At 42.2% G+C, this 24,410-nt stretch overlaps 2 protein-coding genes across 3 annotated transcripts in view; one reads left to right on the top strand and one right to left on the bottom strand.

Annotated features, from left to right (window-relative positions):
* The window catches only part of LOC109405109 (protein MAK16 homolog A), a 100,338-nt gene that overhangs the window by 43,532 nt on the left and 32,396 nt on the right, over nt 1–24,410 (top strand). Inside the window, exon 3 of one of the 2 annotated variants that reach the window (XM_062844225.1) lies at nt 7,764–7,956. In XM_062844225.1, coding sequence (XP_062700209.1) covers nt 7,764–7,955 — 192 coding nt within the window. In that variant the 3' untranslated portion in view covers nt 7,956. Of the gene's footprint in view, nt 1–7,763; nt 8,142–24,410 lie in introns of those variants that run through there. The other variant, XM_029855224.2, reaches the window with a different exon arrangement.
* LOC109405106 (enhancer of rudimentary homolog) lies at nt 8,499–23,369 on the bottom strand. The gene is made up of 3 exons (XM_029855225.2): nt 23,157–23,369; nt 22,680–22,954; nt 8,499–9,225 (listed from the first exon to the last, which is right to left on the bottom strand). The coding sequence occupies exons 2-3, from the start codon at nt 22,866–22,868 to the stop codon at nt 9,103–9,105; spliced, it is 312 nt and encodes a 103-aa protein (XP_029711085.1). The 5' UTR covers nt 22,869–22,954; nt 23,157–23,369; the 3' UTR covers nt 8,499–9,102.

Raw genomic sequence — 24,410 nt, 5'->3', positions numbered from 1 at the left:
GGGCAAATCTCATATACAGTAAGCAGCTTTCACTCCCAGTAAACTATATGAGTGCAGCTAGAAGAACAGCCTTTCATGAAAAAAAAGCTACAGTTTAGTCGCCAGAAAAAAAAAATAGTTAATTTGGTTCAACGATGCTGGATCTACCTTGCTAAGTGAACTGAACTGAATATCTGAAATCCAGTCCAGTACTACAATCTTGAAAAAAATATTCAGAAAACAATTTTAGGGCTTGATGTTCTGGAAACTAACCATCAAAATCAAAAGAAATCTAGTTGCCAGTTTGGCCGCAAGTCAATTCTGAGAAATTTTACTTGAAAGTACAGCCTATTATTCAAAGAAGAACAAATCCGCTATGGAGTTAGTTATTCGTCTGCAAATAAGCTACGTAACACTCAAACTCGAAAGAACAGCTTCTGATGAAAAGAAGGAAACATTTCTATAAAGAAATTAACAGTTTGGCTACCAAACAACTCTGCAATAGTACACGGTTGGAAACTGCAAACTCAAAAGAACAGCCTATTTTTAAAAGAAGGCAAATATTTGAAGAAGTGTAATTTGATAACCGTTTGCCACCAGTTTACAATCGTGCTTGAGGCCAACCAACTTTTAAAAGAACGGAAAATGTCAGTTTGAAATACTTGTAGTTTTTATAGCCATAGCTATAAGTTCAAAAGAGCAGCTAGTTTAAAATAAGGAAAATTTGTCTTTACTTGTCTTCTTAATTTCATTGCGTTTGCTGCTTTCGTTTTCACGAACCTTACTTTTGCATGAAGCACAACATACGGAAACCTAAGGGAAACGGTACCTATCTTAAACAATGTGCTCCCATTGTCATGCTATCTAAAACGAAGAATTAAGAGCTATTTGATTTGTGTTTTATTTTTATATTTTTTTTACTCGTTACAAAAAGAAAACAGAAAAAATCGGTACCTGAATCGTCTGTTTAAGAATAGTATTAACATAGGGGCATAGGATGGAGAAGAGTATTCATACCTACACTAGTTACTAATTACCCTTTTCTAACTTATAACGACCTTCATCAATTTCTAATCGGTCACCCCTTTTTTGGTGATCTCCTGAACGATTCGGGGTAATGGCCCTTTCGGGGTAGTGGCTTTCGGGGTAATGGCTTTCGGGGAAATGGCTTTCGGGGTAGTGGCCTATTCGGGGTAATGGCATTCGGGGTAGTGGCGTTCGGGGTAATGGCGTTCGGGGTAATGGGGTGGAGCCATTTTATATTACCTACTAGCATTCCCAACACATTAAATCCGCATTGCTTTACATACACAACGAGCGCAATCATAAAATCCATACCCGACAAGCGTTCTCTTGCGTTCACATGCGTCGAAGCAGCTCCATCGCATCTCCGCACTCATCGCAACTCATCTACTATGTACGGTTTATGCGTTCCGTATATAGTTTCCACAGAGTGTGCTTCGACGCTTATCCGATCTCTTTTCTCTTTGCATCGCACCTTACCCACTATGTGCTCAACGTCAGAGTCTAATGCGGATTCGATTCATTCAATGTTGAATCGTGATTGATTCGGTGCGGTGCAGATAGAATGCCAAGGTGAAAATTGAAAGGAAGATGGGGTGGTATCGTTTGGACACCCTCCTAGGCGAACAGATGAACGATGGATTGCATGTCGGATTTATAACAGGATTAGGCCATAAAACGTCCAAGTAACCATTAGCACGATATTTGGCCTTTTTCTGTTTAGAGGACTATTCTATGGCCAATAAAGCGCAAAGCTTTCGAGCGTCTCAATCACAAAAAAACATAGGTACCCCTCAGTCGCAAGGGTGTCCCTGAGAAAAGCATCGTTATCGACGAGATCCTGGTAGGTACGATTGATCTTGAACCAATCCGTGGGTTGCTGTGTCAACAATGACTTCGAACTGGTTGATGACGTTGCTCTCCTAGCCCCTACGGCGCTCTGATATGCACAGCAAGCTCGATGATCTTGGCAATCGCTTCTCTGCGGCAGGTCTTACCATCAACGTCAACTAGATCAAATCGTTGGATGTAAACACGGTTAACCACTTTTAGCTTTACGGTAGCTGGGCAATCAGTGGAGAATCCCAATCCAATGGCGGTCGATAGCGGCACCAAGATCGATATATGTGCACGAATCAAGAAGACGAGGGCTGCAGGGATTATTGTCCCGAGGCCTGACCAATACCCCTGCTTGCGAGTCAGCTGCGTAGTCGCTGGCTAAGAATAGGACTACTAACCCCAATTCAAGGTGTCAAGCGACCCGTGCCGAGGAATAAGTGATCGAGGTGGTGAAAAAGATGCTCAATCTTTAACGGAGCCTGTGGGGTCATTGGGCACCCGACCCCACAGTATTTCGTCCCTTACCGCGTTAATGCAGGGCTCTGACGTCTTGGACCTATAGACACTATAGATTCCATAGACTCGCGGAGACATGGTTGAGCAATACGATTTTAGTGTGTTTTACCGTGAATTTAGAGTGTACCGAGCGAATATGACGTCACGTAATCCATTGTCGCTATTGAAATTGTGACGTCATGCTCGTTTGGCTACACGAACTGACAGTTCGTTTGGCTACAGTTGTCTTCGCCTTCGCGAGTCTATGGAATCTATAGTGTCTATACTTGGAGCTCTTTTCCCGTGCTACTCGTGGGATTGAATATGAAGTCAAACTAAATCAAGCAGGAGGTAGTGGTAGTGGCGAGGCTAACCCCTTTGCATGAAGTGGGTTGCCGAGGTCTCCGATAAGGAGAAACAACCAGGTAGGAGTGGGAAGCTGCGCACGGAGCTCCAGCGTGGGAGTTCCGATCCATTCTCCGGCTAGCTTGCCGGTGAAGGTATTGGGCGGAGCGTGGCTGATGATGGCCATCAATCAAAAGAGAGAAGGGCTGTCCGCGATCGAGGTGACTGAGCAGCAATTTGGCAACATCATCGACTTTGCGTCCACGAAGTCCAACATAAGCAAGGATCTGAAAACGGCTGTTGTTACTTCCTAAGTCGATGGACGGTGCTAAGCAGGATCACGTGAAAGCTGCAGCAGCGGCGGAACCGGCGAAAGCAAAGGTTGCGAAGTCTACCCAGACGGAGGTCTTCGCTTTCGCAGGAAGTCCAAGAGGCGTGGCGGAGTCGGACCCCAGCCAGGCGTCCCGGGAAGCTGGGAAGGGTGGGCCTGAATAGAGTGGCCAACTCCGAAAGGATGAGAACAAGAGGTTGCGACCGTTGGAAGGCCCTCAGCAGCCACAGAGTAGGGTGAACCAAGGGGAGGTCCTTGGACGAAAGTCGAGCGAAAGAGGAAGGAGAAAAAAGCCGCAAGTCGAGGAAATCAGGGACGCTAAACCTGGAAGGCATAAAAGAGTAAGTGCCAAGCGCAAGAAAGGCGACGCGCTCGTCATCAAGACCGAACAGTCGAAATACTCGGATGTCTTGAAGGCGATGCGAAGCGACGCCAAGCTCGTGGATCTGGGAGCCGACGTGCGCAGTATCAGACGTACTTGTACGGGTGAGATGATCCTAGAGCTAAAGCGCGATAAGAAACGGAAGGGCGCCACCTGCAAAAGTTTGGCAGAAGAGGTCCTTGGCGAAGAGGTAGAGGTGTGGGCTTTTACACCAGAGGCGATTCTGAAGGTGATAAACCTTAAACAAGGTCACCGAAGGCGAAGAACTCATCACGGCACTGCGGCAACAGTGTGGCGTACAGGTGGCCACTGCAGCTGTTCGGCTACGGAATGTGCCGGCAGGGACACAGATAACCTTGGTTTAGCTACCTGTGGCGGACGTATAAAAGTAAGCCAACAGTGAACAAATCACAGTGCAGGTAACGCAGTTGAACCTGAACCACTGTGACGCAGCTCAGTAACTGCTTTGTCAGACGATTTCTGATTGGGGGACGGATATCGTCATCATAATGGACCCATACCGAATACCCGCCGACAACAGAAATTGGGTCGCGGATAGGTCCAGAAAAATGCCGGCAACTACAACAACAGCAGGCAGCGGGTAGAAGAAGAGGCGGCTAGGCCAAGGCCAAACCCTCGCAGGTGGAAGACATCATACTTCAATGAAGGGGTATTTAGGGAGGCGCTCCGCCGTGAGCGAAACTTACTTAGTTTAGACGGCGACGAGCTGGTAGCATTGCTCTCGCGTCCGGACGGAGTTCCGAACCTGGCCTTAAAAGTAGCTATTGCAGAGGCTCCCGAAATGTTAAGGTTTGCTATTCAGAAATGCCTGGACGGGAAAGTTTTCCCAGAGGTATGGAAGAGGCAGAGCCTGGTTCTATTACCAAAGGCAGTGAACCCACCCGGAGACCCGTCGACATATAGACCAATATGCTTGATCGTCACGGTGGGAAAGGTATTCGAAAAGATCATCCTCAAATCCTCAATAGAATGTTTAGTCTCTCGAGTAGCCAGTACGGCTTCCGGAAGGGGAGGGCTTTCGCTGGGATAGCGCTCCAGCGTAAGAGAAAAGGGTTTCGCTACTGTGGAGTAGTGACTCTGGATGCGTTCAATAGCGCCAGTTGGCCGGCTATTGCCGATGCACCCTGGCATCTGGGGATACCCGGGTACCTGTACAAGATTCTCGGAAGTTGCTTCCAGAATCGGGTACTAGTTTACGACACAGGGGTGGGTCGGAAGTGCTTTCACATAACTTCAGGAGTCCCGCAAGGTCCATCTTGGGTCCGGTGTTATGTCTCTGCGTCATCACTGGTATGGAACCCATCGGCATCCTTATCAGAGAGGACATAGAGTACTTTGAAATGCGCTGTACAAGAGGCATACACAGGACGGCCTCCATGGTCAAATGGCAGCGCGCGTGGGACAGTTCTACCAAAGGAAGGTGGACCCATAGGTTGATACCGAGGGTAGATAGTTGGATTAATAGGCGCCATGGGGAAGTTACATTCCACCTGACACAGGTCCTTTCAGGTCATGGTTGCTTCTAACAGTATCTACACCGTTCGGTCATGCAGGTTCTCCCGAATGTCCGGTTTGTGCTGGTTTAGACGAGACGGCGGAACACGTTTTGTTTATTTGTGCATTCCTGTTTTCGCACAATGCGTGACCGCATGCTTGCCACATGCGGGGTGGACACAACTCCGGACAATCTTGTCCAGAGGATGGGAAGGGATGAGTTTGGCTGAAATTCGGTTTCAACGGCTATCACCCACATTGTGCGGTGTTGTTGTGGCGTCAGTCTACTGGATTGGATCCGAGCCCGTGGTTGGGAAAGGGTCCCCGGTAAGGGCCAGGGCAGGTGGAGACCCTACTGTCAGCAACCTTCTGGTGCAGCTGTTAGGGTCTGAAGGGTACTGATACCCTTGCTTTCAGCAGGTCAGATCTGGTTGCACGTAGGCATCAGTTATTGATGCCTGCAAAACAGTTGGGCGCGGGTTGACCCTGCTCGCCTTCTGAGGACAAAGGTAGTGGTGAGGACCGTTGTCGATCGGCCTTCGATGAAGCCGGCTTGTAACTTCTCACGAACTCATTCGTTTCAGGTGACAGACGACCTGACGATGATCTAGGATAGCATTTGTAGGCAGTATTCAAAATGATGATCACTCGAAAGTTCTCACACATTAACTTGTCGTCTTTCTTGTAGATGAACTGGTTCAGACAGGTGGCCAACTTTTCCAGGCCCATCTTGAGGAGTTCTGCTGCGATACCGTCCTTACCAGCTGCTTTGTTGTTTTTGAGCTGGTGGATGGCATCCTTAACTTCCCTCAGCGTGGGAGTTGGTTCGTTCCCGTCCTCTGCTGCACCAACATAGTCATTTCCTCCGCTGCCTTAATCCCTCGTGCCTACATTATCTTCGCCATTCAGGTGCTCGTCGAAGTGCTGCTTCCACCTTTCGATCACTTTACGTTTGTCCGTCAGGAGGCTCCCGTCCTTATCCCTGCATATTTCGGCTCGCGACACGAAGCCGTTGCGGGATGCGTTGAGCTCGTGGTTGAGCTTCTGGTAGAACGTGTTTCCTGTGAACGGCACAGCAGTTTTATTTCCTCGAACTCCCCTCCCAGAGTATACCGAGGCGACCGTCGGTATCGCATGTTGTTCATCACAGAGAGTTTTTGACGCATTTACCCAACGTACAATATTCCAGACCAGACCCCATCTAACTATTGTCAAAGTTTTAGCTGTTAGTCTATTATTTTCTGACGACTATTGCAGATGGCCTGCTTAAAACCTCTGCATATCGTTTCGCTCCATGCTTTTTTGCGCTTTGGATATTTTAGTATTATGAGATGGAATTTTATAATCGTTATAGGCAATCATCATATATATAATAGCCCTGTTTGTCTGTCCGGTGACTAGCAAACCAGACGCAGCACGCGGGGAAATTCTCACATATTCTCACAAAATATAAAATATTTGACTCTTCAACTCTTTTTTAGTATCCGATGCAGAGACCCATACCAACCAGTGACAACCATAGACAACCAGAAACAGCATTTGATGAAAAAAATCACAGACAATAGACGTTGGAAATTTTGTTTTTTTTTTAATATTTGACATTTTAATCCTTTTTTACTATCAGATCCAGAAAACAAAACCAGTGACAACCATAGACAACCAGACACAGCATTTAATAAAAAAAAAAACAGACAACAGACGTTGAAATTTTTGATTTTTTTTTAATTTGACATTTTAATGCTTTTTTACTGTCAGATGAAGAAAACAAAACCAGTGACAACCATAGACAACGAGACACAGAATTTGATGAAAAAAATCACTGACAACAGACGTCGACATTTTTGATTTTCTTTTTAAATTTGACGCTTATATGCTTTTTAACTGTCAGATGAAGAAAACAAAACCAGTGACAACCAAAGACAACCACACACAGCATTTGATGGAAAAAATCACAGATAACAGACATCAAAAAAAATTTTTTTTAATACTTGACACTTAAATTCTTTTTTACTATCAGATGCAGAAAACAAAACCAGTGACAACCATAGACAACCAGACACAGCATTTGATGGAAAAAATCACAGACAACAGACGTTGAAAATTTTGTTTTTTTTAAATATTTGACATTTCAATCCTTTTTTACTGTCAGACGCAGAAAACAAAACCAGTGACAACCATAGACAACCAGACACAGCATTTGATGAAAAAAAAAATCACAGACAACAGACGTTGTTTTTTTTTTTAAATTTGACACTTTAATGCTTTTTACTGTCAGATGAAGAAAACAAAACCAGTGACAACCAGACACAGCATTTAAAAATCACAGACAATAGACGTTGGAATTTTTTATTTGTTTTTATATATTTGACATTTTAATTCTTTTTTACTATCGGATGCAGAAAACAAAACCAGTGACAACCTTTGACAACCAGACACAGCATTTGATGAAGAAAAAAAAACACACACAGACAACAGACGCTGAAAATTTAGATTTTTTTTAATGCAGAAAATAATCTGTCACTCTTAGACAACCAAATGTAGCAGTTACTGGAAATAACACAGATAGCGCTGTTTGTCTGTCCGGTGACTTCTCCGAAGTATTTTCAGATGTAAATATAAGCTGCATTGAATTCACCAAAAAACTCTAATCAAAACGTAGAAAAAGGTAATGTTTTTCTTATTTAAAATCTACAAGCGTGAATTACAGATAAACCGTTTATATTAAAAAAAACTTACCACGGGCGCTACTGCGTCCACAAATTAACTAGTACAACTATAATCTTGAAAGTAAAACATCCAACCCTGATCATGGATCAACTAAGCATATCGGTTTTTCCTTTTCTTTCCTTGCAGGACATCGCCCCGAAGGTCACACCCCGTTTGCCGAAGAAAGCAACGAAACCGTCGACCAAAGCCGCCGCTCAGCAAGGACCCAGCACCAGCACCAGCGCAACGAAGAAGAAACCGAAGAAACTGCGCAAACCCCACCTGGAGATCGAATATGAAGTGGAAACCGCACCAACGAGGCATCGGTTACATAAATGAGGTACGGTCGTCGTCGACGAGGGCGATAATTGGTAGAAGTGTTAAACATAATAAAAAAGTTCAATGGATAAGTATATTTTATGTGGACGGGAAAGAACACGTTCTTTCCGCTTGCGCTGCTGATTGCAAACAACAAAGAAATAAATTTCGAGGAGACGCAAAAATTGTGCTGCAGGCTCTTGAAAATCGTTGGTTGGGATGAGAAGTTTCTTACGAGATGACAATGCATGTCGCAGTACCTGTTGGTCGCATATCTGTCCCATTTGAGACTGACGTGCGTTTCTACTAGGCAATTGACCCGCCCTGTTCGACGAGAGATTGATGACAGTCAGTGAGCTTTTTTTTTGTTCAGCGAAGGGTAATTACGGTAATTAGCGCAATTTGTACCTCTCTGTTTCGTCTCGATTTACGCGGGAAGTGCTGAGCTAGGTACGTACCGAACTTGAAATTGATGTGTCAGCTGAAGGTTAGGCCAGCAGGCAACTACGTCGCTCGCGTTATCAATGCTTTCGGATTCTACAAATTCTCATACGCGGTAGTAGGTAGTTTTCATCACCATTCTTTCGACCTTAGCTTTTTATTACTTCTTTTAATTACCATTTATAATTATGCTCACTTGAACACTTCTTCTTCTTTCTTGTTTTGCTTTTTCATGTTAGCAAAAAAAAAAAATATTTTAAAATAATGCAGTAAATTAAATACAAAGAATTCCATTCTTCCACTTCTTCTTATTCGTCATCTTCCTTTCGTCTTGGTATGTCTGTCTCCTCCGAGGCTGGGAGACGGGCAGCAGCAGGTTCGCGTCTTCTTCGTGAGAGTTTCGGTCTCTGTCCTAGGTCCAAACTAAAAATGTCCTTCAGTTTCAGTTAAGATCTTCAAGTTCAATGTTTGTCGCATTGATTGGTATAGATAGTTTTACAGATAGGGAAAGGGTTCCATTTTAATGGTAAAATAGCGTTTTATTTTTCATGGACTTATGACTGTGTAGAAATAAGACTTTTCCACGAGCGAAATGAATAATATGTAGGGGGGAAGTACACTAGTAGAATATTTGAAACGATTTTGTTCGCCGGGTTCACCGGTTTCCCCGGGACACGTAGAGTGTGTGGGTGTGGTTTGGAGAGGGTCTTTCGTCCTCCCTCGGTCTCTAGTCGGTGGTCCCCGCGGCTTGCCGCAGCAGGACGTATATCTTTTCCTTGATCCACTCCTTGTTGTACGGGGCGTACGTGTTGGTGGACTTTTGATACACGAGACAGCTCAGATCCGCTAGCTGGAATAGTTAAACAGAAAAAAAAACATTAGAAGAACTGTCTTTAAGGTAGGGTCATAGGGTAGGACGGGGCAAGATGGCCACCCGGGGCAAGATGAGCACCCCTCCGTTTTACTACTTCTAAGATGAATTTTGCCCAAACAACTTCATAATCCGTTAGAATAATGTTCATCCTGTTTGTAAACCTGATAAAAGGTATTTCATAATGAACGAATTAAAAAATATCGTCAAATAAGTCAATAGCATGGATTTTTAGCATTTTCTTATAAGAAATCATCAGAATAAAATAAGGTTTTTATGTCAGAATCAAATTCTTACCATTATTCTGGTTATCAGCCAACATTACTAGCTTACTGCAAAGCATTTTAATTTAATTCTAAAAACAAACATTAAAATTTATTCAATTTTAGTTATTTATCTATAGTGGGGCAAGATGAGCACCCTTGATGGTAATATAGAAAATATTTTGAAATTATTGTAATCCACTGAATAGTGCCGTTGGTTTCCGTAACCTCTGCAACTATTTGGTTGAGTAAATATCTAAAAATAAGCAACCTAATAATCGTTTATTGATTTTCGGGTCATTTTGTATAATGTATTATAAAACCGCATTTTTTCAATAATCGAAAAATAAAATGATAATTTTAGAACGTGATACCATAGCTATACACAAAGTTAACTATATCAATCACTGTATGACCAATTTATTGTTAAAATATTGGGATTTTAATGAAGTGCTCTTCTTGCCCCGTAGCATATTCGAACTGACCATAAAACATCTTTTTTGTTTAGTCAAATAAATCATCCTTATTGTGAATTTTGAACTCTCCCATGTTTATGGGTGATAGAAAACAAGATATAGAAAAGAACTACTGAGAGGTACTTTGAAAAATTGTGTTAACTTTCAATAAACTCAACGTGATCCTTAGGGTGCTCGCGCTGTAGGAGCGGAATATGTTAGAAACTACTGACGATTGTTATGAAATCCAGTCAATTTGTTTGCTTCGCCATTGACGCATTCATTCAGAACGGCCTTAGAATACATCCTGCCAGAACCGATTAAAAGATGATGAGAATCGGCTCCGAAACGAATCAGGAAACCGGTGTTCGATTTCCAGTCACGGTGGTTGCCGGCAACCCAGTCAGCATCCACAAACAGCTCCAAACACAAGTTCGACAAGCCAAGGTGCCACTTATGGTTGCTTGTAGCCTTCGGGTACCTGAGGTCTCTTTTGGCGTCCTGCCAATCTAACTGCGTGGGGCAGCTCGACTTTCTGGCCAGAAAGTCTGACCTATGGTAGCCAAACCCTTCGTCTCTCTGGAACCACCAAGAAGGCGGGCAGGGTAAACCCCACGCCCGCGCCCAACTATTTTGCAGACATCAGGAACTGATGCATACGTGCAACCAGATCTGATCCTGCTGAAGGTAAGGGTATCACTACTCTCCAGGTCCTATCAGCTGCACCAGAAGGTTGCTGACAGTAGGGTATCTACCTGCCCCGGCCCTTACCGGGGACCCCTTTCCTCCAACCGCAGGCTCGGATCCAACCCAGTAGACCGACACCACGACAGCACTTAATCGCTGTAAGGGTCGATACAAACAAACGTAACGCTCGGCCATACTCTCCCCCCTCTCCATAGAGCGTTACGTTGAGCACATAGTGGCTGAGGTGCGATGCAAAGAGATAAGAGATCGGATAAGCGTCGAAGCACACTCTGTGGAAACTATATGCAGAACGCATGAACCGTACATAGTAGATGAGTTGCGATGAGTGCGGAGATGCGATGGAGCTGCTTCGACGCATGTGAACGCAAGAGAACGCTTGTCGGGTATGGATTTTATGATTGCGCTCGTTGTGTATGTAAAGCAATGCGGATTTAATGTGTTGGGGATGCTAGTAGGTAATATAAAATGCGTTAATATGTTGTTGTTTTTAAACATAACTCAATGCTTTTTCACATGATATGCATTTTGATGGAACGGACGTAATAAAAATTTATCATATTGTTTATCGATCACTATGCAAAATAACATATTTCATTACATATAAAATAGTATTCCATCAAATCGTTTAAGTTTTTTACAGCATAATTTTGTTATTATCAAGTGATCAATGTTTGGTGGTTTTATGGTATTCAACTTAATTGCTAAAAGGATTCTGATTGAAAAGTTCTGCTTTTTCTTTGTCAGGCAAAACAAGATCCCTTAACGAAAATAGTGTGACATCAATTTCGATTGATACTCTTTTACCTGAACTGTATCGTTAATTAAGAGTACACCTGAAAATTGCTGTATCTGAAAAAGTTTTATTTGTTTTGTAAAGCAAATTCAATTACATTGTTTATTGACCATCAGAAAAGCCCATGGTATCATTTTATATTTAATTTTTCGTGGATCTTGCTAGCTCTCGCACCTTCTTCTTGGTGTTCTTCATAAGGTTTTGAACAACCGTTCCGTCGATGGTTTTGCTTGGGTTGGCCCAGTTTTTCTTGAATTTGATGACGTCCTATGCACCTCTATCCTTTTGCCGTAGTTTCCCTTTCATCAAAGCCAAATACTTCTTAATGTGCCTAATTTGCGGGCAATTTGAAGGGTTCATTGCCCTTTCCACAAATTGGACATTGTTTTCTTCATACCAGTAAAAGGTGTCACGCGCATAATGGCAGGGATCAAAATAATGTAGGAATTTTGTGCTTTCAGATGAGTTGCAGAATTGGTTTCTGGAGGCATTCCTTCCGGTATATTTCGACGTTCATACTTGGGACGGTGAAGAAAGGTGATGATTTCACACCACTTTGACAAATTGCTTGCCAAACTAATACATTTTCCCAACTTTTTGCAAAAAAAATCGATTTCTCCGAATTCGGAACATCAGTTCCACGCTTCACAATGAAAAACTGTGCCCCTGGAAGTGCCTTGTTGACCAATATGACATACGTTTCATCATCCATAATTATTTTCATTTTCATTTTCATTTTGCAGCATTTGGTGGGGCAATGAGAGCGCAAGTCAGTCCAAAGCCGATGATAAGGAGGGGTAATGGCTGAATAGTCTTTGCTGACCACATAAACGCCATGGGATAGGAAAAGGGTATTTTGGTGTGGGATTAGGGTGTTGGTGCAGACTTGACGATATCAATGCTATTCAGATGCAAAATAATTTTAAGGCTCAATAGTGAATCGCATACCTTCCAAAACCAAAAAAACAATAATCCACAAAATACCAAGCAAGTCATAGAAAGAAAAAGCGCCCGATTGTTTATTTTGTCAATTATAACAAACGGAAACTTCTACCCTCTCCGACTCGCCAGTCACCCCGGAAAAAATGTCCCTTCAGTTCTGGAAAATATATTATCCCCAATTAAGCCTTTAATCGAATTGTCCGCGTGGTCTTGTAGTACCCCTGCTAGGTAAGAATCAGTCATTGCCATACATATTAAATGCTAGACATGACCCCATGGATAGCATTTGCATATGTAAAAGCTTTGCTGATGTGACTTTCCTATTAGGCAATTCTCTCATCTCATGTTTGTCTTCAAAACCTTATCAAGCTTAGAAAATTGAAGTTGATAAACAATACATTACAAGGTTCGAATTCCCATAGAATGAGATCATTCATTCGCACTACAACACCATAGGAGATAATACCACATTGGCTGATTACAGTACAAATGTGAAAAATCTCCCTTTTCCCCCTATCCGCAACCCGGGGACGCGCCCTGTTGGATTTCGAAAGCCTCGGAGAATATTACAAACCTTCAATGGCATTCCCATAAACTAACCCACATTGCCCATTCAGGGGTCTGACTGGGCCTATAACCCTCCCTCAGTTTGTAATATTCTCTCCAACTTGGAATTATATTTTCCCGGCACATAAATGACTTCGACAAATGTTCGATATACTATGCAGCGTCATGATCAGTATAACTATATCAGATGACTTGGAGATCTGATTCTTACAGAATTGTTTGCCATTGATTATACATTCAGCTATTCTAATCATTACTGCAAAGGCCATCGACCACATGCCTGAAATCAAAGCTTCCTGGAAGATATAATCCAAGCCCAGGGATACGTTTCATCATCCATAATTATGCACATGTAATTTTTGCTCAAAACATCGTCGTACAGTTTCCGAGCCCGAGTTTTCACATAATCCGCCAAAATTTGACTGTTTTTTGGACATTTCTGTTTTTGAGTAAGTCTTCAGGGAATTTCGCTCCTTGGCGCGCTGAACCATACCAATAGTCGATCCACACTTTTTTGTGCAATCTATGATGAATACCTCCTTTTTTCTTCTGAAGATTTTGTAAATTTTGCTGTCCAAATTTGACTTGGACGCACCTGGTTTTCTGTCGCGTCCGGGTGAGTCTATCAGTGTGTTATGCATACCGATTCGTTTGACAGCATTTTGGACAGAAAAAACGCTAACACCTCCAACTTTTGCTAATTTTCTTAGCGATAATCATTTTTCATAGCAGTACCTGGTCACAATCGATTCTCGCTTCTCATCCGTAAACACTCGCGTTGCTCCACTTGAGGAAAAACTTTAACTTTTAACCCTTTCCCGCCCATGGTGTCTGTAGAGCACCATAACTTTCAACCCTTGTATCTCTGAAACTAGTGAAGTTTTTTGAATGTTTTTAATTGTAAATCATGATTTCACATGTTGTTGTCTATCTAAAAGCATTACACTAAGTATGCGCATAAAAATTCAATGTTTTTGTCAAAAAAAGTTTTCACGAAAAGCTATTTTTTCGACAAAAAAATAATGACAAACTTTGACGTGTTAATCAATGGCATAGTTATCCTCATGGGTTGAAATAAAAATAGTTCCCAAGCAGATTTACTATTTCTTTGTGTAGTCATACGTTGAAAAGATCTGAAATGTGTATTTAAACTCTTAATTTGATACAATATGCATGGTGCATATATGCACCACTGGGCACATGGCGTGCAAAAAATAAGCAATTTTCCAATGTAATCATTGTTTGCATCCCATTCTAGAATTCTGTTGGCAAAAAGTTTGAAGTTTTTGAGAACAACTTGTCTCGAATTGTAATAAATTTGTATAAAACTGGTTCGGAAAGTACTTTTCTTGGATTGTCAAATGAAGCATCCTGTGCTTTGACCATTTTTAACGAGAAAAATCATGAAAAAAAGGTCTTCAAATGCCTGGTGGTGCTCCAGAGCACCACCTCATATTTGAGTTGTAATAGCCTTAAACGATAATTTTGGCCTAGAAAATAAGATTTTGTTCTACCATTTTGAGCAAAAATAATAAAAACTATTTTTAAACACTAAAAGAAGTCATGGGCGGGATAGGGTTAATGAAGGTTATCTTTTGTTTACAACGCTAGCAACACATAAACACACAGCAGTTGTCAAAATAAGACTTTTTCTTTTTAATACAGGGCCTCAAAGATGTACTCATAATTAACGATACAGTCCTTATGATGAATATTGTATACTTATTAGAGACATCTTTTCTCGTAGATATCGCCGAAAATTTTGTAATAAAAAACCTATACCCTTAAATAATACATACTTGCCGAATTTTTGTTTCTTTTTGCCGAAGTCAGCACAATCAAGTAATGTTTTAATGCCGAAAATCAGTATAACAGTCCCATATTGATTCAAATTGAAATCAACACTCAGATAGCCCAGTTCGGAAAGTAAAAATAAGTGTATACATAAAGACATCGCTCACGCGGATATGATTACATCAGAGGCGTCTCGTGACCAGTAGACTGACCTGTTCTACAGATTACAATTGTACTATAGAAAATACGTTTAGAGTTATTTGATACTATACTGCTAGTTTTTTTTGTTTTAGTAATGTGATTTTTAGCATAAGCTAATTTTTACCTTCTTGTTTGTTGAAGATACCATTTTCTGAAAAATATTTTCCACATTTTCAACTTAAATAATTATATAAAGAACGTCGTTTACCTTTGCTTCTTTATGTATATAAATATATACAAAGTTTTCAATTTATTCATGACCTTGGATTTGATGATTACATCTTCGGAATAATCTTTTGAAGATTATGCCTAATCTGATGTTTTTTTTTTTTTGATATAAATCGAATTTAAGCAAAGTTCTGTGTATTTCAACAGATATTTGGGCGCTCTAATGCACATTTGAATGCGAATCAAATGCATCACTTCCGAAGTTAGGTATCTTGGACTTTTAGAAAAATCCATTTTCGGTGAAAGCCATTTTCCAAAGTTCTTCACACACCGACGATACTTATTTTATTCCATCATGTCCAATATGCTCTTTTTGTTCGGCAAATGTTTGGAATTTCCACCTCCATAAATTGTTTTAGCTCGTATCATGGCCTCGAAGTTAAAGTTGGGAAACCGTTGCCAACGAACTATAACGTACATTTGGCACCCCGTATTCCAAACTCGCGCCCGTTGGATGTAATGCATAACAAGCGCGCACTGCATTGCCTGAATGTCTGGCTGCGCAAGTTGTTCTCAGCCTACGTAGAACGAAAAACCGAGACGTCCCAGATCAAGCTTTCATTCATTTCTGGTTTTGCTACACACATGTAAACTTTTCATTGAAGAAGCTCTTCGCGTTTAGATGTGTGGCTGTGGCTGTGTGGCTCTAAAAAGCATGCTAACAATCATTTACACACATTTGAGAACCTGATCGGCAAGCATAGTTAACAAAGAGTTTAGATACTATGAAATCAATGTTCGGTATTCCATATTTTTGTTGTAGCTATTGTTAAATAATCATTTATTTCCCAACAACGATACAGCATACAATTTTTAGCACTCTAAAACTGTAAATTTTTAACATGATTTTTAAGACTTTAGTCGATTGCGCTTAGCGTGCGTGTACGCGTTACTTCTCACGGCGGGAAGTGAAAAATGGAAAGAAACGTTGACAACGCTGCTGCTGGTTCTAGACGGGTAGGGAACGTATGAGCGACAGAGTAGAGTGAAATGAATTCGCATGAACACTGCCATTCGGAGGCAAAAAAGTGAGGAAACTGTTGGTTTGGCAACAACATACTACGTTCGCATGAATCGGGGAACTGGTGGCCTGTGGTTTCGAAGAGTCAAGCAAGAGAGAGCTGCGCAAGGTTGGCTCTCGCATGCTCTTGCTGTATGGTTTTTGCCGGTGGACGGCTTGGAGTTCGTTCTCCATAAGCCGGGAACGATGTTTGCGCCTTGTGTGCAAGTGTTGTTATGGGGTATGTGCGGTGGGGGTTTTAAATTTAGTTTACTCTTTTAGTATAGGTATCTACTTGAAGATTATTTTACAAGTTTTATTCTCAGCCTATACCCGTTCCAAGAACAGGTCGAACATGTGGACGAGGCGCCTCTATAGATTCTTTTCTCAAATAATTAATTCAATAATCTCAATCTTGTACAGTTACACCACATTTTTTTTTTGAACTGGTCGTCTTTGCTATTGCAACAGGATCAAAACTGACTAAGTTATAGCAAAAACAAAACGACCCGCGCAAAACAAAAAGCGGGTGCATTTTATCTTTCCGTTCTTATAGATGAAACGATCATTTCACTACCCACATCCAAAGAAGCGCTTCAACATACAAGCGACTTCATCGATCAAATCACGCGAGTCGTTGATGCGCACGAAATAGGCGAAAAAGGATGTGAAAACAACATGCGCACCCTCATTGAAAACCTCATGCACTATGGCCCTCATGCACTAACATCCCTCTTCTCATCTCATAACTTATCGCATCCGATCGCATCTCACCTTACCCACTATGGTCACAGCCTTACGTAATTTGTGGACGACTACCAAAGGTATGCTTATCGTCGATCATCACCCTCAAGTATTTGACGGAGCGCTTTTAAGTGATGGTGTAAACGCCTACACTGATCGATCATCGCTTACTGCTCCGACCTTCGATTGTTCACAACTACCACCTCAGTTTTGTGGTGAGTCAATTCCAGCTTCCTGAAGCTCATCCACTTCTCCACAACTGTGATTGAGTGGGCTGCAGCCAATTCCACTTTTTCGATCGATTCATCGTAGACCTCCAGTGTAATGTCGTCAGCGAAGTCGACGATTGCCAATCCCACCGGGAACTTTAAACCTTTAACCTTCATCCAGCCAACGTACATTTTCCACCTTCGGAAAAGCACAAAAATGGTCATAACTTTTTTGTTTTTCGATTAATTTTGATGAAATTTTCACAATTTTCCGAAAAACTCTTCTAGTTTATGATGCCGGGGACATGGGTGCCTGGTCCACATGGTTCCGGAGTTATTCCGGATTGTCTTGGGGTACCAAAATTGGCCACATACTTTGCGCAACGTATATCTCAAGATCCCGATGAGATAGAAGTATAGTGTCTTCGGCGAATTTGTTCAGCAGGTTAAGAATTAACTGGCAACGGCGACTTTGGTTCGCGATTCGGCCGCTAGGCGGCACCTGTGTCAGAAATTTGCAAACCCTCATATCTCAGAAACCTGATAAGATAGAATGATGCTTTCTTCGGCAAAATTCTTCAGCAAGGTCAGAACTAGCTGACAGTAAAGTCTTTGGTTTGGGATTTATCCGCTAGGTTGCGCATTATGCCTGAAAAATTCAAACACATTTATCTCGATACCCAAATGAGGTACAATCATGCGGTTTTCAGCAAAGTTGTTCAGCAGGCTAAGAACTATCTGGCAATGGCATTTTTGGTTTATGAATCGTCCGCTAGGTGGCGCCAGGTTAAAAAATCTTCAATCTTCCATATCTCAGAATCCTGATAAGATAGAATGATGCCGTCTTCAACAAAGTTCTTCAGCAAGTTAAAAACTGTCTGATAGTTGAGTCCAGAGATGGAAACACTCTCATCGTGAATCAACTCGCGAGTGTAAAAGCAACAAACGGTTTACTCACGGTGCCGAGAGTAAGCCGTGTGTGAGTTTATCCGCACCCGCTTGCTTCACGAGTATGAAGCAAAACAAAAACAAAAACACTCATGAATTTTAATTCGCGAAGAACAAGTGGAGATGCGGGAATTGCATTTTAGTGCGATTTTAATAGCAAAACAAGTAATTATCCATCAGATAGTAGTGTTTTGTGCTTTATTGTGCCTGAAAAGTTAATCTGTCGGTCGTGTAAATTCGTTTTTTCACAAAATTGAAAAATGTTCAGAGCTGCTTCGCGAATCAATCACGAGTGCGACCAGCTTCGTTAGCTCGCGAATGAAGGAAGTGCGAATATATTCTGGCTTCTGTTGTTCACGAGTAGGATAGCTTTGCGTTTGTGTCTACTCAGCTGCATTCCTCACTGTTTTCCATCACTGGTTGAGTCTTTGATTCGTGATTTATTCGCTAGATGGCACCTTGTGTATAATATTTAAACATGTGTATCTCGTTATACTGTAATAAGCTAAAAGCATGACTTTTTTTGTAAATTTGTTCAGCAGGTTGAGATCTATCCAGCAATGGCGACGCTAGGTGACACTAGCAATCAAAACATTCAAACAATGTTATCTCAAAAATCTGAAAACGCCCAGCAAATTATTCCGAAAGTTAAAAGGAAGTAAGACGTATCTGGTGTCCTTGGATATGATATTATTCGATAGGTTCCGTCTAGCATTAAGAAAATATTTGTATGAACACCCTAATAAACAAGAAGTATTCCATTTTCAGCATAGTTGTTCAGTAAGCTAAGAGCCATTTGGCAGGATAGTAGACGGTGGTAAAAGAGGCAATACTTTAACACCGTCTTTGACTACCTGCAGACAAATTTTGTCGCCCTAAAATATTGCTTTATTTGCTCCGTTTTTTCTTCCGGGAATTTCTGCAGGAACTCTACCGGAAATTCCACCGGGAATTTATCCAAGAATTCCACTGGGAATTCCTCAAGAACTGTCTCCAGAAATTTCTTCAGGAATATCTTCCGGGAATTCTACTAGGATATACTCCAGAAGTTTCTCTGGGAAATCCTCTAGGAAATCCTCCAAGAATTCCTCCGGGGATTCCTCCCGAAATTTCCCCAGAATTTCATTTAGGACTCCCATGAGGATGTCCTTCAGGAATTCTTTCGGCAATTTCTACATGAATTCTTCTAGGAATTTTTCCAGGAATTCCTCCGGACTTTTTTCCAAGATTTTCTACGGAAAATTCACTGAGAATTTAGCCAGGAATTCGTCCGAGTGCCTCCGGGAATTCCTCCATGAACTCCTCCGGGAATTTCTTCAGGAATTCCTCCGGGGTGTTCTATAGGAATTTCTCCAGGAACTTCTCTAGGAATTTCTCCGGGAATTTTTCTAGGAGTTTCTCCAGGAATATATCCGAGAATTTTCTAAGGAAAACTTTAGGTTTTTTTTTTTCAAGAAAATCCTCTGGGAATTTCTCTAAGAATCTCTTCAGGAAGTCTTTTGTGATTTTTTTTTCTCACAAAACCCTCGAGAATTTCTTCCGGAATTCCTCTAGGACTTCCTTCACGAATACCTCCGGGAATTCCTCCGAGAATTTCTCTAGGAATTTCTCCGAGAATGTCTCCGGGAATTTCTCCAAGAAATCCTCCAGGAATTGTTTTGGGGATTTCTTCTGAAAATCTTCCTCCAGGAATTCCTCCGGGGACTTTCTTAGGAAATCCTCTGGGAATTTCACCAAGTATTACTCAGAGAATCCCTCTAGGATTTCCTCCAGGAATTCCTCAGGAAATTTCTTTATGAATTCCTCCGGTAATTTCTCCAGCAATTCCTCCGGAAAATTCTTCATGCAATCCTCCTTCTCCGAAGGGAAATTCCCCGAAGGAAATTCCTGGAAGTATCTCTAGAGGAATCCTCTGAGGGAATCCCCGGGAGAATTCCTGGAGAAATACCCGAAAGAATTCCTGGAAATAACCCCGGAAAAAGTCCTGGATAAATAACTGAAGGAATCATCGGAGGAATTGCTGATGGGAGTCTTAGTCCTAGTGGAATCTCTGGAGAAATTCCAGGGAGAATTTCCAGAGACATTCCCGGAGAAATTCCCGGCAGAATTCCTTGAGAAAACAAAGGAGGAATTCCTAGAGAAATTCCCAGAGGAATTCCTAGAGAAATTCCCAGAGGAGTTCCTGGAGAAATTCTCAGAGGGTTTTCTTGAAAAAGTCACGGAAGATTCCCTGAAGGAAGACTTCCTGGAGAAATTCCAAGTGGATTTTTTTTTTGGAAAAAAAAACCGCAAGTTTCCTGAAGAAATTCGTGGAGGAATTTCTGCGGGGATTCCCGGAGGAATTCCTGGAAGAATTTCTTGAGGATTTCCCGGACAATTTCTGAATGAATTTCCGAAGGAATTCCCGGAGACATTCCCGGAGATATTCCTGGAAGAACTCCTAGAAAAATTCTCGGAGAAATCCAGCCCGGAAAAATTCTTGAAAGAACTCCTGAGCAAAATCCCGGATCAGTTCATGGAGTAATTCCCGGAGAAACTCATGGAAGTATTCCTGTGAAAATTCTCTGAGGAAATCCGGAGGAATTCCTGGAGAACTCCTGGAGAAACTTCTAGAAGAATTCATGGGGAAATTACCGAAGGAATTCCTGAAGGAATCTCCGCAGGAGTTCCTGATGTGGGTCCTAGAGGAAACCCTTAAAAGAATCCGGAAGAATTCCCGGAGACATTTCCAGAGGAGTTCCTAAAGAAATTCCTGGAAAAAATCCCGGAAGAATTCCTGTAGAAATTCCCGGAAGAAAAAACGGAGCAATATTGTGGGGTGACAAAATTTATCTGCAGGGGATCAAAGACGGTGTAGCGAATAACCTAGCGAATAAATCACGAATCAAACTATCTCAACTATCAGACAGTTTTTAACTTGCTGAAGAAATTTGTTGAAGACGGCATCATTCTATCTTATCAGGATTCTGAGATATGGAAGATTGAAGATTTTTTACCCTGGCGCCACCTAGCGGACGATTCACGAACCAAAGATGCCATTGCCAGATAGTTCTTAGCCTGCTGAACAACTTTGCTGAAAACCGCATGATTGTACCTCACTTGGGTGCGAAAAAGAAACTGTAAACAACGATTATGAGGATTAGCAAGGCTCTAGACATATTGGTGAGTTAATTTTATGCTATTTTCTGTTTTACTACGCAACAGTTTATAAGCTTTTGCTGACATAGATTCTAGACGTATTGGTGAGCTCATTCCATGTTATTTTTATGTTTTCTGAATAAACAGTTAATTTTAAAGTTTTTGCTAGCATGGATGCTAGATAAATTGGTGAGCTTGTTCCACGCTACTTTCTGTTTTCTTATTAGACGACATGAAGCTATTAGATGACGATGAAGCTTCTCGCTATGGATTTCATTCTCTGCGTTCCGGGGCGCCTTGCGTACAATTGCTTGAGAACTGCATTTTGCAGACAGTGGTACAATCATACGATCCAGGAACATGAGGACACCGTCTGCTTCACATAACGATCCGAGGCCGGGGTGGCCTCTGCTGTACATAGTAGCCGTCTCCATTCCACTCGGTCCATGGCTGTTTGTCTCCAGTTCCGCACTCTGCGTAGGATCCGCAGATCGTCATTCACTTGATCGACCCACCTAGCTCGCTGCGCACCACGTCTTCTTGTACTGGTCGGATGAATCTCGAGAACCATTTTAGACGGGTTGCTATCCGACATCCTGATGACGTGACTCGCCCACCGTAGCCTCCCGATTTTCGCGGTATGGACTATGGTTGGTTCTCTCAGCAGCTGATGCAGCTCGTGATTCATTCGCCTTCTTCAAGTTCCGTCTTCCATCTGCACTCCGCCGTAGATGGTACGCAACATCTTCCGTTCTAAAACTCCAAGGGCGCGTTGGTCCTCTGCCCGTAGGGTCCATGTTTCGTGCCCATAGATGATGACCGGTCTAATCAGCGTTTTGTTGATAGTAACTTCGTGTTACGGCGAACTTTATACGATCGTAGAATTCTGCGGAGTCCAAAGCAAGTACGATTTCCTGCCACAATGCGCCTCTGAATCTCTCTGCTGGTATCGTTGTCGGCGGTCACCAGTGAGTCCAAGTACACGAATTCTTCAACCGCCTCGATTACATCCATGTTCGATAAAAATTCGGGGTGGCGTGCACGGTGATTCCTCCCTGGAGCTCTTTGCCATCATGTACTTTGTCTTCGACACATTAGTGACTAATCCGATTCGCCTGGCTTTGAAGGATCTGCTAACGTCCTCCAAACCCATTATCATATTGTCAACGATATGCTGGAACTCTCCGATGGCCGTCTTGACATTAGGAGAAATCCGATTGAATTGAAACAAGCCTTTATGACTGTTGATTGATAGCATCTTCTTGGACTCTTCTGTGACTTCTACATGTAGACAAGCATCGGATAAATCGATTTGAGTGAAGTATTTCTTACCCGCCAGCTTTGCAAACAGGTCTTGCGATACCTGAACCGACCGGAAATCGAACCCGTCACCCTCAGCATTGCAAACCCCAACTCAACCATTTTTCCCCCTCTCAAACTCACCTGATCCACAAAGTCGAACAACTGGCTGATGTCGTACGTGATGGTCGGCGTGTTCGGATTGCGCCGCTTCAGGTGTTCCTCGTAGATTTTGCACACGCCCTCCATACACTCGTTGACGCTTTCGTAGTCACTGTAGGTTCGGGTCTCCGGATTGCGACCCGGCTGCACCAGCAAAATTGTATGCGACATCCCCCGTCCGATTTCGACTCCCGATTCGATTCCTGCGGTCAGCAGACAATGCTCCTCCCTTTCCGAAAATGGAAACTCACAGATCCCTAAAAAAAGAACGTAAAACAAACACTCCGGTCAAAATCCGATCCGTTCCCACTGATTCGGGAAGCCGGAATCTTAGGTTAGGGAATCCTCCCCCCCATCGAACAATCGCAGGGCAGCGGCGCAATGTACATCAACAAAACAAAAATGGAGCACCACCTTCTACTTCACGAACCCAATCGAAGGCGGCGACAACGGACTTGCCTGCAGTTTTTCACCGTTTTCGCTCCGTTCCCCGGCGTTGAATACTGGTTTTCCGGAATGATCCGGATTGCGCGTACACTTATCGACTAAAATTGAACCGAATGGGAACTATTTTACAACCGAATTTGAACGTTTTAGGTGCAGATTTTCTCTTTCCACCGAGTCCGGCTTCGACTTTTTTCTTCCTTTTTGTGAAACTTCGAACACGAACGACGACGGCGTTTGACAGATGACGATGCGATGCGACGTCGGCTCGGCGATGATTGCGATAGCAGCGACTCCACGGCGGTGGGGTTGTTCGATGCAGAACTAAAATTAATCATGGAGGAAATTGTTCGTGTCATTTTGAACTAAACTTAAAGATTCGTAGATGAAGGTGGGAATTAATAATTAATAATTTTTATGTGACGAAAACCAGTTCACAATGCATTTTTTTCATTTTTATTATTGCTGACTGCACCCCAAATTGGACTGACACAATAGTGTGCACACACCTTCAAAGTGTGATTGCTGCGCAGGGACACGTCGGATCGAGTTGAGGTCTTCGGTGCACTTATTCCTTGTAAATGGAGGAATAAGTGCACCGAAGACGTCGAGACGATCCGAGGCAAATGTGCACTTTTATCACACTTTTTAGGCGTACCAAAAAAAGTGTGATAGTCCAATTTGGGATGTAGTCTGCAATAACGTGTATTTTAACTTAAATGCTAATTCTACACTTAGAAGTTCACATTGCAGGTTTTTGACATTAACTAAGGGTCTTTAGGCAATGTTGTTGGGGATAAATTTCGATTTTCCATTAATTTGCTCTCACCAGAATCCTAGGGAAGTGTAGAATTGGGTTGTTTAGTGAATAAAATATTGCTAGTTTCTTTAGCCTAATCGAAAGAGCTAATTTTTATGAGTATAACGAGAGATTATTGCGTTCCAATTTTTTTGTTTTGATGGTTAAATAAACAAAACAGTTTTACCTTCCGTGGATAGAATGACAGTTCAATCGATAAAGTGACAGTTCGCCCATACATACTTTAAATGCATTTTTAAAATAGTTTCCGGGCACCAAGAATGATGAAATATAGGATTTCGACTAATTTCTGGACGGAGATTTAGATTGTGAAATAATCTGGATACCCCTAAAGAACCCAATTAGCATTTAGGTTAAAATATTTACACGTTAATATAAACAAAAAAAAAGAAATCCTGGGAGGATTCTCCTCAGAACCCTGGGAGGATTCTCATCAGAATCCTGAAAGG

The sequence above is a fragment of the Aedes albopictus genome, chromosome 1 (assembly GCF_035046485.1).
Source record: "Aedes albopictus strain Foshan chromosome 1, AalbF5, whole genome shotgun sequence".
Taxonomy (NCBI): domain Eukaryota; kingdom Metazoa; phylum Arthropoda; class Insecta; order Diptera; family Culicidae; genus Aedes; species Aedes albopictus.
The sequence above is the reverse complement of the archived record's forward strand: the minus strand, read 5'-3'. Positions and strand labels throughout refer to the sequence as shown.